Below are 14277 nucleotides of genomic sequence, written 5' to 3'. Positions count from 1 at the left end.
TGTATTTTACAAATTTTTGTTTTCTGGATTTTCTTCACATTGCCACTTGACTGGTGTAAAATGATGATTTACCACAGGTGCTGTCCCACCAAACCAAGTAATAATTACCGGTAGCTAAATATATGAATCTGTCAAATGCACTTTAAGAGGAGCCTGAAGAAAGAAGCAAGAAACCGATTTACTTTGTCAACATGTGGGCCTAGTTTTGGCTCTAATGTCGATGTCTAATTTAGGTGAAGGAAATAGGCCTGCTGTAGTTATTTAGCAGAATTATAACACATTATACATCTATAGACTTTATAATAATTGGCATATTTGACGCTTGGCTCCTTATTAATACTTTGCAGCTGATGTCATCAACATTCCCGATGCGTGCAAAGTTAACTAGAGGCTCTGCTCTGTCTGAAGCTCTGTTACTCAAGTTAGACTTTAATCTGATCTTGGTTTTATAACATAATCTAAATCATAACATAAAGAACTGAACTTCAATTGAAGAGCTTATTTTACTGTTGATTAAGGTAACTGCTGGTGTGATTTTGGGCTTTATCAAAATAAACTGAATTGATTTGAGTTGTTAAACATGTCCCTCTCAAATAACATTTCAGTCACAAGCGCCAACAGTTTTTCAGTTACTCTCGCTCACCTTCTGTTTCGAAAATCAAACTCAGAACCACAAACACTCGCATTAACCACAGGCTCCTGAAGATGTGTTGGTTTAAATCCATTTTCTGTGTTTTTGACTATTTTTTGGGAGTATTTGCTAATGTATGTGTGCATTATGTAACTGTTCAACATTCTGCCACAGACATACATGCAGAACACCCCCAGTAAAGTATCAATTAAACGCATAGACCTAATAAACGGAACTATAGGCTACTTATTTCACAGTGATTCTCAAACTATGTTACAGGTACAACATGTGGTCGGAGTCCTCTGCAGTTCATTGTTTTCAAATTTTCCATTTTTTTGTTGCTTTATTCAGAAATACTTTAGTCATGGTTTGGTTCTCTTTTAGACTTGATGTAGTCCTAGTATAGACCTGGTGGTACTCGGAAAGATCAAAAATGTTATAAGGGGTTAGTAGTGTGAAAGTATTGAGAACCACTGTTTTTAAATATAATGTTTAAAGGAGGGGGCGTCGGTGGCCAGAGCAGTGGTCCAACCCAAAGGTGGGAGGATTCCGCTCGGACCAAGTTATGTCGTTGTGTCCTTAGGCAAAGACACCTCACCCCTTTTGCCTAGTATGAAAATGGTTACAAGCTTTTGCTGAACTGGTCCCTCATAAAAGCCCCCATAGCTCATGTTACTAACCTGTTTCACCGGTTTTCCCCTCATCCGTCCTTGTTCTTTTGTCCGGTGTCTTCATGTGGGACTGAATATTCCCTCCGGACACTCCATTCTCTCTGGGTTGTTCCATTTACTTTCTAACTTGCGTCCTTGGCCTTGCATCTCCACAAACTTGACTCTTGGCCTGGACTGGGACCTCCTCTTGCTTGTTTCCATGGAAATGTTGTTCCTTTGGCTATTATCTTCCACCATATGATTTATTAATTTCCAAGGACAACGTTCCGAAGTATGGTTTTAACTGTCTGTTTCCATGGAATGATGCAAATGACTTGCCATTTCCAGAAGGTTCCATGTTGTACTTTTAACATGGGTATAGGCCTGCCAATAATTACCACATTCAGACTAATATTGGACTGAGGGGGTAAAGACTACCGTTTACCCAGGGCCCAGTGCAGGGAGGGGGCCCAAACAAAGCCTGTGATATACATTTTACATGAGTCAATATGTAGTACGGGCCCCTCAAGATGGGCCCTAGATCCCAGAATTTGGTGCAACAAACCTGTTTTTGTATTCCACCAAGAGTCAGCCCAAGCTAAACATGATTTTTTCTGATATAATACTTGTATATTTTATAAGTTACATATTATATAACTTAATCAATTGTAGCTTGCATTTGTACATCAGTTTGAGGATAGTCAGGAATATGTCTAATTTGTTGTGTGTTATGTTTGAACTTCTAAGTTAAATGTGCAGTAATCATATAATTTATTAATGTAATCTTCACAATATAAACAGATGACTGGACACTGCTGGTGAAATGAAGAGTTGGTCACAGCATTTATTTCCATTTTCTGACAAAACTCACACAAAACAAACTGGAGACCAAACTGAAAAAGAGAGATCCTTCTAGTTTATTTCATATTCATATATAGTATTACTATTTTTTTTTTTTTTTTACTTTGTTTCATACGTTTTACCATACAGTGCCTTTTATATATTTTCACACATCCACTGCTTTTAAATAATGAAATTGGAGAGAAATCTCTTTTTCTGAGGACACAGAAAGATTGTATTTTTTTAACAGGAGGATAAAGGGAATAGGAGCGGGGTGCAGTATTTTGGAGAGTGGTGAGGTATAGTAGGATGGTAGTGGAGAAATGGTGGAGGCTGGAGGGACTTAACACATTTGCACCGTGTTCACAATTAGACAAACAAGTAAGGGTAGACCAACAGGCAGGGATTTAGGGTTTAGGATTTATGGGGTCGGGACATTTGTAATGAAAAATATACTGTGTGCTTTGTCATGTCTAAATGAAAACAAGTAGCTTTCAAACCCACTCTGAACTTAAAAAAATGTTTACAAAAATTTAAGAGAGGGAGAGGAATGTGACCTTTTTGACCAGCCTTTAAGACAGGCTAGTAAGTTGGCAGTAGAAGATTGGCAGTGACAATAGAGAGAGTAGTGATTATTAATGGCAGTGATTGCAAAGCTAAATGCCAAAGCTAAGAAATACAAGATGGCGTCCGTTGCAAAAATTGCCTTTTTTAAGATCAAGACCAAGCTGCCGAGGTTTTTTTTTCTGCTTACCATAAGAAAAATGCAATCAATGTGAACCATTTTTATTCCACAAACTGATGTAATTTATCACAAATGACTTAACAATATAGTAGTAGTAATAGTGGTAGCAACGGGACAAATAGTGGTACTGGCAGACTAGTGCTGTTCAAAGTTTGGATAGAAAAACAATGGAGAGAGAGGGGAGTAGGAAAAGAGTCACAGAAACACCAGATGCCCTCCCACTTGTCCCCTCCTGGCCCGCTCCTTCAGAAGTCTTGGCGTTTTTGATTTTTAAATTTTGAGGTGAGGGCTAAGAGAGAAGAAGGTGGGGCGGATATAGGGGTGAGATGAGAGAGTAAACATCTTGTACAGGTGAAAGTGGAGAGAGGGAGGAGAGGAAAGGGGGAGGAGAGGAGGAGAGGGAGGGTGATGCTTTGATAATTTAATAGTAAGTTTCTTTTTCAATCCAGCCTGAAAGAGAAGAGAAAAGGTGGATTATGCAACCATATCTACATCAGTGGGTTAATAGACAAGCCTAATATTCCAGGATGTTTACTGTAAATGCTAGGACTAAACCAGGTCCAAACTAGGACTACGAAGGACCAGAGAAGGTCTGTACCCGGAAGAAAATATGTTTATACATGGGTTCAATGTCTAAGGAGTTTAAATTGTGCTAAACTAGGATTAAGATCTGTATGAGAACTAAACCAGGTATAAACTAGGAATAGTAGTTTAAGGCTATGTTCATTCTTGTCTTAGTTTAGTCCTGATATAGTCTTGGTTTGGTCCTGCTCTAGTCCTGGTTTACTTCGGGTCTTGTTTCAGGTTTAGCCACATTTTTTATGTAATATGTGTGGCAAAGTGAACTCAACCTCAAAAAAGGACTAAACCAGGTGTAAATGAAGACTAAACCGGGTCTAAAGTTGTTTAAGGATTCTTTCACGCTTGTCCTGCTTTGATTCTATTTTAGTCCTGATGTAGACTTGTTCTAGTTCTGGGTTTGTGAATAAATCTAAGCAAAGGTCTAAACCAATCAACATGGGATTTGCAATCTTAGAAAGACTGAGCAGTTGTTGTAGAGACTGCCTCACCTCCTGGGTTTCGGCGAAGGATAAGTTTTCGGATCTCATCGTAAACAAAGATGAGGAAACTGTATGGGAACGCACAGAACCACCAGCTTGGCCTGAACACAGAGGAGGAGGATTAGATAGGGGATGGAGGGTAAACAGTAAGGATGTATAAAATTGTTTAATATTTATATTGTGTTGCATATTCAGGTGTGAAACATACTTGAGTGGGTACATCCGTAGTGCCACGTCCATACCCGGGCAGTAGGACAAGAAGGCAGCAAGGGCCGTCTCCTCAAACAACCCAAAGATCAATATCTTATTCCTGTGGGGAAAATGACAAATTCAATTACAAACACAACTCATTCAATTCATTCTATGATACAGAAGAAAATGTGCTATTTGTTTGCCTTGAGATGTCTTCATTTAAATTATTTTACACCAAATATCTGTCTCTATTTGTATATTGTCTTCATTTGACATATTCAGCACAGACTGGGGACAACAGTTGGTCAGTCAGTCTCTTGGTCCATCTAGTGGCTGAAGAATGAACTACACATTTTAAATTTAGAGGAGCAGAGTTGAATAATGTAGCTTTTAGTTTATTCATTATTTTTATGATAACTTTTTAGAAGACATAAGTAGTTAATCTAGAGTCCATGTTTGTAAGTGATTAGTAAACATTTATTATAAAGTAGGTAGTTTTAATACATGGTTAGTTAATGGATACTTTGCAGGTGATATCATTACTTTTTTCTGGGGGTGTGATGCCAACTGAAGCCTCTGCTCTGTCTGAAGCTCTGTTACTGAAATTAGACTTTAATCTGAGCTTTATTTTAACACAATCTGACCATAAAGAACTGACTTAGTTGTAGCTATAACAGTAGAGCTGGTTTGTGCTGTTAAACAAGTCCCTCTCAAATAACATAATATATTACAGTCACAAGCCATCTAGCATTAGTCAACAATTTATCTGTTCATCACTCTGAAAATCAAACTCAAACAAAACCATGAATGCTATAGATCACAGGTTCGTAAAAAAATGTTTTGTTTTTCTTAAACAAAATGAATTTTTGATTCTTTTCTTTTTGGTAGTTATTGCTAGTGTGTGCATTGTGTCGCCGTTGCAACTGCAGATAGACACACAGGTAGAACACCCCCAACAAGACAGCATGGCTAAGTATCAATAATTATTAAACATTTATAAATGCTTTATATGCCTTCTTATATTTTTGGTTTCATTTATGTTCACATTTTGTTTAACACATCTTTAATTGTCTCTATTGAAATCCTGACAGTACAGTACTCACCTCATGCCCTGCTGGAACACAGAGTTGCGCCTGGTCTTACAGATGATGACATCGGCCCACTGCACCACCACGATACTGACAAAGAAGGCTGTGTGGCACGTGAACTCCACAATCTTTCTCTGCTCATATGTCTACGTCAAATGAAGAGAACAAAGTTAAGAAATGGCTTCATTTCATTTAAAAGGCATTATAGTAAGTCGATTATTCCCTCTGTCTGTCGGATGACATCTAAAACCTCTTCAGCCATGTTTTTGGGAACAATGTTATAAGATGGTAAAAAGCTCCAAAAAGTCGATTTTGCATCATACCCCCTCTTCAAGTTTATTTTCACATTTTTTGCTTTGGTTCTCAGTCCAATTATCAAATCAGAACCTAAAATAAACTCCTCACTTTGGATTGTGAGATCCCAATGCTAAAACCAGTTTGCAATAAACTAAAAAGGAACTCTCTTTAACTATGATATGATATTTGCTGTGTGTGTGACAGCTAATGGATTTCCAGGTTCAGTTTGATTGATTTACTGAGTGAGCAAAAGTGCACTTTACTCCTTTTGCCTTCTAAAGTCATTTTTAGACCATATTTTTAATGACTGAGTTTTCCCATACCCATTGCTGTCCATAGCTATCCTCCAGGTCATTGTTGGAGCGATCATCCCAGTTGAGTCTGATGCCGACGAGGTGAGAGGGCAAGAAGCCGTTTTCAGCCATGATGACAAAGTACGCGAAGAATCCGCCCAAAGCCTGGATCATACCTGCACACAGAGAAGAATGCGTACAGGATTAAACTATGGACAAAGATAGGGAAGTGTAAAGGTATAGTGTAGCATAGTGCAAATAGCAATCTTTAGTTTTTATGTGTATAATTTGTATAAAATATTTATTCAAAGAACTCCCCTCATTTTGGTTATTTTCAGAATCCAAAATGGGGCCATGTGATATTTTTAGAAGACATTTTTAACGAGAAAATCTTTTTTATTTATTTTTTTTATTTAATTTTTCTAGACTTTTGTTTTAAACACAAACACCACAACACAACACTCAACATAAAACAAAAGAAACAAAGAAAAGAAAATAAACAAAAAAGGGTGTACAGTTACAACCTCACATAATAATCGCATGATCAAATGAATTCTGGTCTTCTAGTCAGAATATAGGATTTCCATTTTTCCCATATCTTGTCAAATTTGTCTTTTTGCAGTCTGCTGTACAGTGTAATCCGTTCCATGACAAACATTGAGTAGACCAGGTTATGCCAATCGTCCAGGGTGGGGAGGTCCGCCTTCACCCATTTTTTTTGTTATTGATTTCCGTGCCGCCATGCTCAACATACCAAACAAACGTCCCATCTCATTGCTTGTGTCCACAGAATATAGGAGTCCAAACAATAATTCGTCCCAATTTAAAGGCTCTCGTAAATTAAATATTACTCTTAATTCTGAACGAATATTATTCCCAAAATTCTGTATCATTGGACAAGCCCAAAACAAATGATAATGATTTGCTCTCTGAACACCACAGTTTCTCCAACAACCGGGTGAGCCCGTATAGTGTGAACTCTGTGCAGGTGTTATAAAATATCTGCTGAGGCACTTCCATCCAAAACATCTCCATGAATTTGAACTGGTGATCTTCCATTGGAAAGCATTATGTTTCAACCAGGTTTCCTGTGACATAACCGTATTTGCTTCCGCTTCCCATTTTTGTTTAATATAGCTTGTGTTTGAAGTTTTAATGTCTTGAAAGTCCTTATATAGTTTAGAAATCAATTTGAAACCAGAATCATCCTGATATGTCTTAATAAAGATCCTCAATATAGGTATCTCAAAAACATTTTTATCCTTTGGAATGAAGCTTGTTATATAATGCCGAACTTGTAAAAATCTGAAGAAATCGTTATTATTCAACTGAAATTGTCTTTGAATTGATTGGAAGTCCCTCATGGTTTCCCCAGAAAAATATACGCAGTATGATGTCAAGCCTCGCCCGATCCAACTTTTATACAACCCATCTAATGTGTTTGGTGTAAAATCAAGGTCATTTGAAGCCCACCTTAATATTTTGATCGATTCATGCAAGTTATATTTTTTAATAAAATTTAACCAAAGTTTCAGTGGTACATTGATCCACTGATTACCTCGTTGCATCTGTTTCTTAATAAGTCTTTTGTCTCCAAGTATGGCCTGAATTGGGCATTCATTAGACATTTTTATTTCTATTTCCTTCCACCTGGCTTCATAATCTGTATTACACCAACACAACAGGGTTCTCATTTGGGCTGATGTGTAATAGTCCTTCAGACAGGGTAAAGCAAGGCCCCCTTTCTCCTTAGCCAACTGTAGTGTCTTTAGTCTTTGTCTAGGCCTCCTCCCCTGCCAAATAAACCTGGAGATGAATTTATCCCACTTGTTGAATTGTTCATCACTAATTTGGATCGGAAGTGTTTGAAACAGATACAACATCCTAGGTAGAATGTTCATTTTGACAGTTTCAATTCTGGATTCAAAACTAAGTATTGGTATCATATCCCATCTTCTAATATCACTTTTAATTTTCTGGCATAAGGGCTTCAAGTTCACGTCATACAATTTGGATAAATCCTTTGGGACATTCACTCCAAGATATTCTATATGTTCCAATTCCCAGTTTAACGGAATTTTAGAAGTTAGTGACTGAGTAGGTGTGTAATTGAAACTAAGTAACTGTGTTTTAGAAATATTCAATTTGTACCCCGATAATGAACTAAAAGTATCCAGGTAAGAAAGAAGACTTGGAAAGGATGAGTCTGGATTTGTCAAATATATCAGCACATCGTCTGCAAATAAAGAGATTTTGTGTTCTTGGCCAAACATCCCCACCCCGGTAATGTTACTATTCTGAGCTATACCCCGACTCAACGCCTCAATAAAAATGGCAAAGCACAACGGACTGCTTGGACATCCCTGTCTATTTCCCCTCTCTAGGTTAAAAGGTTTGGAGAGGGCTCCATTTACTTTAATTCTCGCTTTTGGACATTTATATAACGCTTGAATCACCTTTATAAATGACTGATGGAATTCAAATTTTCCCAAAATTTTGTACAAAAATTCCCAATTAACCCGATCAAATGCCTTTTCGGCATCAAGACTTATAAGTAACATTTTTTCCTGAGTTTTAACTACCTGGTCTATAATGTGTAAAGTTCGGCGAATGTTATCTTGTGTCTGTCTCTTCTTAATAAAACCTGTCTGGTCCACACTAACAATTTGGGGTAAAATATTTTCTAGTCTCTTAGAAATAATATGTGTAAATATTTTATAGTCTTGATTAAGCACACTAATGGGGCGATAGCTTCCGCACTCAAGTTTATCCTTTCCCTCCTTTGCGATCAAAGAAATAGATGCCCCATTCCAGGATGGAGGCATTATGCCAAATTTCAGAACGTGATTAAATGAGGTTTTCATAATCGGGACCAGTAGGTCCTTCATCTCCTTATACCAATCAGCGGGAAAGCCGTCCGGTCCTGGAGCTTTATTAGTTTTACAATCAGAAATGGCTTTTTTTATTTCAAGTTCAGTAATTTCTGAGATTAAGTTTTTATTTTGTTCTTCGTTTACTTTTGGTAGTTTAATTGTATCCAAAAAAGCCATCATGAGACCACCATCCACCATCGGTTGAGTGTATAATTGTTTATAGAATATCAAGAATGCTTGTTGGATATCTTCCAATTTAGAGACTATAGTATCTGTTTGGGGATCTTTTATTTTATGAATTGTATTGTCCAATTGTTGTTTTTTTAATTTGAAAGCCAATAACTTTGCAGATTTTCCTCCCGATTCATAATATCGTTGTCTCATGAAAGTCATCTTTTTCCTTATTTCACTTGAAAGAATTTCATTTTCATTCTTTGTTTTATCTATTTCAATTTTCACGCTCGGATTTAAATTCGTTTTATGTGCATTTTCCAAAGCATTTAATTGCATTTGTAGAGTTGTTAAATGTTGATTTCTTTTCTTTTTTAAGTTTGAGCTGTATCCAATAATTTCCCCCCTTATGACCGCTTTCAATGCATCCCATACAATTGTAGGCATAACTTCCTCATTTCCATTTTCGGTCAAATAATTTTGGATATCTTCTCTAACTTGTTCCCTCATTGAATGCAAAATACTTGTATTCAACCTCCAGGTTGTATCTCTTCTTCCCCCACTTAAGGTAATGTCCATATACACTGGAGTGTGATCTGATATATCCATAACGCCTATTTTACAATCAACCACTCTGTGCAAATCATTTTTAAATATAAAAAAATAATCCAGTCTAGAATACAAATTATGGGGGTGGGAGAAGAAGGTATAATCCCTCTGCGTTGGGTTAGATTCTCGCCAAACGTCCAGAAGTCCCAAGTCTTTCATTGTCAGTTTGAAACTTTTAGTTGTTTTGCTCTCTCCCTGTGTCTGAGGATTGGACGAGTCCCAAGGATGGGTTAAGTCGTATGTTCAAATCACCTCCCCAAATCAAAATGCCTTCTGTCTCTAAGCTAATTAGTTCAAAAATATGTTTATAAAACTTCCATTCAGATCCTGGGGGGGCATATACATTTATGATCGTAATTAGAACCCCCTGTAGATAACCTTTAACCAGTACATACCTCCCCTCATTATCTCTTTTCTCTTGAATACACTCAAAGTTTAATTTATTAGAAATCAAGGTTACTACCCCTCTCTTTGAGTATTGGGAACATGAAGCTGAAAATTGTTTAAATTTCCATTTTTTAAGTTTTTCATGTTCTGATTTCGGTAAATGAGTTTCTTGAAGTAGGGCCAGCTCTATTCCCTCTTTTTTCAATTTAGTCATAATTTTACTCCTTTTATAATTGGATTTCCCAAACCATTAACATTGTAGGTTGCTACTTTAATTATCCCAGTACTCTGCATAGATATTTCCCAAGTAAATTTCCTCCTGTAAATGAAACATGTACACCACTAATACCAGAACAAAACTAGTAACAAACATCAGAACAGATGTTGAAGAACAAAAACAGAACATACTGACTTCCAAACATAGAGCCACTTTGTTGGCCGTAGGGTAGGGAAGGACTACTCCGTCTTCTTGCGCAGGAGCGCCCTCTTCAGCCTGCAGGCTGTTACGTGAGTCCGTAGGGTCTTTTAACTTTGTGTGTGACCCGACTACAAAAATATTCTCATGCCCATATCATGGAATATATAAAACTAATGAAAAATTATCGGTGCAAGATCAAAACCTAGTTGCATAGCTGTGTAAAGCCTTATCTTACTTTGTCTGCAATTCCAACCAAATAACAACCTTAGGGCATGTCATCCTGACGTCGAAATGCCTGGAGTTTCTCCTTGAATCCTGGCATCTGGGCTGCATGCCCTTTCTTTCCACTCTCCGTCTGCCACACTCGCTGCTTTATTTGCTCCAAAAGCGAAACGGGGGTTTTGACCACGTTAACCGTCATTCCTCTCTTCACCATGTCCTCCGTTGCCTCCTGAGCCGAGTTATATGTGACCGTTCCTCCGCTGTAGTGCACTCTCAGTTTAGCCGGGAAGGGCGTCTGGAATCGGATGTTATTTTCCCGGAGTGCCGCCTTTGCTGCTGTGTACTCTTTACGTTTACGTTGTACTTCTGGGGCATAGTCATTATCCAAATAGATCTTTTTACCTTGAAAATCAAATCCCCTTGCCCGCCACGCCCGCCGTAGAATATCTTCCTTCATCCGATAACTTGCGAACCTGACCACGAAAGACCGTGGCGCGGCTCCGGTGGGCGGCCTCGCTCCGAGTGCGCGATACGCCCTCTCAATGCCGAGCGCAGCGGGTGAAGGCAGACCCAAGCCGTTTGCGAGTAAAGTCTCAACAAAGTTAATCACAGATGCCGCTCCGTCTTCAGCCCCTTCAATCACCCCGTATATTCTGATATTCTCACGCCTTGAACGCCCCTCTAAATCCAGTAGTTTAGCTTCAATTTGAGTTTGGAGTTTCGCTAGTTCGATTAGCATCTCCTCTGACGACTGGATGTGCGTCTCTGCAGCCACTATTCGTTCTTCTGCTTCATCCATCCTTTTGCCAATATCAATCATTTCTTCTCTCATTGCATCTAACTGCTTCTTGTTCTCCTTCCTAAAATCACGAAGCTCTTTCAAGATTAAGTCAACTTTGCCTTTATCGTCTCTGTCTTTGACTTTCGCTTCGTCGTCCTCCACGTTGCTATTGCTACTAGCTTGAGATAATGCCTCGTCCTCTTCCTCACCGCGTTCCGTCATTTGTGAAGTACTTTCCTTACTTTTTTTGGGCATTCTGTCTTATTTATTTTATATGGAAGCCCGTTTCCGCCATGAAAAAATAAATAAAAGCCCCACAGAAAGTCGAAATTACGAGTTTTAAACTCGTAATTATGAGTTTAAAACTCGTAATTATGAGTTTAAAACTCGTAATTATGAGTTTAAAACTCGTAATTATGAGTTTAAAACTCGTAATTACGAGTTTAAAACTCGTAATTTCGACTTTTAAAACTACTAATTATGAGTTTAAAACTCGTAATTATGAGTTTTAAAACTACTAATTATGAGTTTAAAACTCGTAATTAGAACTTTTAAAGTCTTAATTGAGCTTGTAGCACACTGCAACTGAGTGTACAGAGCAGAGGAGACAGGAGGAGGACTGTTATGTTTATCACCTACATACTTTTAAAAAATGAATAAATTAAGCTCCAGTAAAGTTTCTGGCGTCTTGAACAAATCAGTGGGCCCTGAGTGCTGTTCTGACCACTCATGAGCTGTGCTCTGTGTCTGTGAGCGCTCGTTTTCCTGGTCTGAGCAGAGTGCCAGCTGGTCACAACCCCGCTGGTTTATTGAGGAAATTATTAAAATACCAAATTCATTTAATCAAAATTGATAAGGTTCACTTTTTGTAAATGTTACATTCCCAAAATTACGAGTTATAAACTCATAATTCATACTTTTAAAAGTCCTAATTATGAGTTTAAAACTCGTAATTATGAGTTTAAAACTCGTAATTATGAGTTTAAAACTCGTAATTACGAGTTTTAAACTCATAATTACGAGTTTTAAACTCATAATTACGAGTTTTAAACTCATAATTACGAGTTTAAAACTCGTAATTTCGACTTTCTGTGGGGCTTTTATTTTTTTTTTCATGGCGGAAACGGGCTTCCATAATTTTACCCACCGTTTGTTGATCGAAAAACTTTTCAGTTTCGAGTTAGTCTTTGGGTATATCTATGAATTTGCAGTCGGGAGAGAATTCTCTATGCTGCCATCACTTCGCCCGTCAGACCGGAAGTCCTTTAACGAGAAAATCTACACATGTTAAAGCTGATCACTTATACGAACTACAGTGTCAATTTTTCCACTGTTTTTCACCAAACACACCAGAACCTCAGAATAAAACACTCCAAGGCAATACAATGGTGTAATATAGTGGTAAAAGGGGAGATGGCACTGCTTCTATATGTACAAACACTATTGCCATGTATTTTATTTGATAATTACTCAAGCTTTGAATATCACTCAATTGTTTTTAGTAACCCTACATTTCTTTTTACATGATAATTTACAGGCCTTCAAAAAAGTGTATTTTTATCCTCCAATTTTCTGAGTTTTTATCAATTTTACACATTTATGATTATTTAAACCAGTGATTTTAACTTGCACATAGATAACCTTTTAGGCCCTATCACAAAGGCAAAGTTCTCGATTATATGGATTTTACACAACACGTCTCACAGTAAAATTACACCAGGTGGCACACTCTGGACCTGGCCATCACCTGTGGCCTGTCCACTAGTGTGTCCTCTGTTGTTGACTTGGCTGTGTCTGACCGCCACTGTGTATGTTTTTAACATCATCGTTTTTATACAGCGAGAGACCTCACTGAGAACTGTGAGGAAGCGTCATCTGACCCTGAAGTGGCAGCGCATTTTGTTGAAGTTTTAGAAAACCATCCTCCACTTGTTTTACCCGCCCCCTGTGATTCTATTGTTGACCATTTTAACAGTAAGCTTCAGTCTGCCCTTGACCAGGTTGCACCACTGAAATGAATAAAGACTCATGCCAAACCCACACACCCCTAGAGAAATGCAGAACTAAAACAACTGAGGAGAAACAGCAAGGCAGCAGAAAGAAAATGGAGGAAAAATAAAAATAGAATAAAGAAATGTACATAGAACAACAAAAAGTTTACAAACCTTTCCAACCCTGATTTAAAACATTTCAATGAACCCCCACTGACTCACTTTGCGAGCAGTTTGCAGACCACTTCATGGGGAAGATAAACGTGTTCATGTGTTGTATTTTATCTTGTCAAAGTACTGTTTTTAACATATCTAAGTGTTTGTCTGTACCAGAGAAAACACTGGATAGTTTTGCCCTGGTTAATACTGAGACTTGATAAAGTTTACTCCTCATTGTGGCCCACCACATTATTTAGATCCACTCCAACCCCATTTTTAAGTCATTTTTTGGATGTCTTAGAGATGAGCTTTTAAACATGATGAATAGCTCTCTTCACAGGGGTCTTCTCTGCTGCCTTTAAAGCAGCTGTGGTGAGGCCCCTGTTGAAGAAGCAATTTAGATTTTAATTATTTTAACAACTAGAGACCAGTGTCTAATTTCTAATTTTCAAGAAACATTTTAGAATCCAACTTAATGATTTTTAGATTATCACAATATTTTAGAAACATTTCAATCTGGAACCACAACACCAACACTGCCTTGATTTTAAATGATTGTAGAGTAAATTATGATAACATATGGTAACAGTGTTGGTTCTGATGGACAGCACCAACACTGCCTTGATTTTAAATGATTGTAGAGTAAATTATGATACAAAAAGTAACAGTGTTGGTTCTGATGGATCTAAGCTCTGCTTTTGACACAATAGACCACACTGTTCTTTTAACTTGCCTGAAACACCTCGGCCTCTCTGAAGCTATTCACAAATGGCTCACATCCTATCTCACAGATAGAACATTTATGGTGAGTGTAGACATGTGCTCCTGCTAGATCCATAAAATCAAATGTGGTGTGCCTCAGTATTCCA

General features: G+C 37.7%; 1 protein-coding gene across 1 annotated transcript in view; it reads right to left on the bottom strand.

Annotated features, from left to right (window-relative positions):
- Window positions 1–2238: 2238 nt before the first annotated feature.
- Window positions 2239–14277, bottom strand: part of atp1a3a (ATPase Na+/K+ transporting subunit alpha 3a) — a 54235-nt gene continuing 42196 nt past the window's right edge. The window contains 5 exon segments of the mRNA XM_055225155.1: window positions 2239–3316; window positions 3937–4028; window positions 4136–4237; window positions 5223–5353; window positions 5828–5973. Coding sequence (XP_055081130.1) covers window positions 3288–3316; window positions 3937–4028; window positions 4136–4237; window positions 5223–5353; window positions 5828–5973 — 500 coding nt within the window. The 3' untranslated portion in view covers window positions 2239–3287.

The sequence above is a fragment of the Periophthalmus magnuspinnatus genome, chromosome 11, assembly GCF_009829125.3.
Source record: "Periophthalmus magnuspinnatus isolate fPerMag1 chromosome 11, fPerMag1.2.pri, whole genome shotgun sequence".
Taxonomy (NCBI): domain Eukaryota; kingdom Metazoa; phylum Chordata; class Actinopteri; order Gobiiformes; family Gobiidae; genus Periophthalmus; species Periophthalmus magnuspinnatus.
This window is presented reverse-complemented; position numbering and strand designations above follow the sequence as displayed.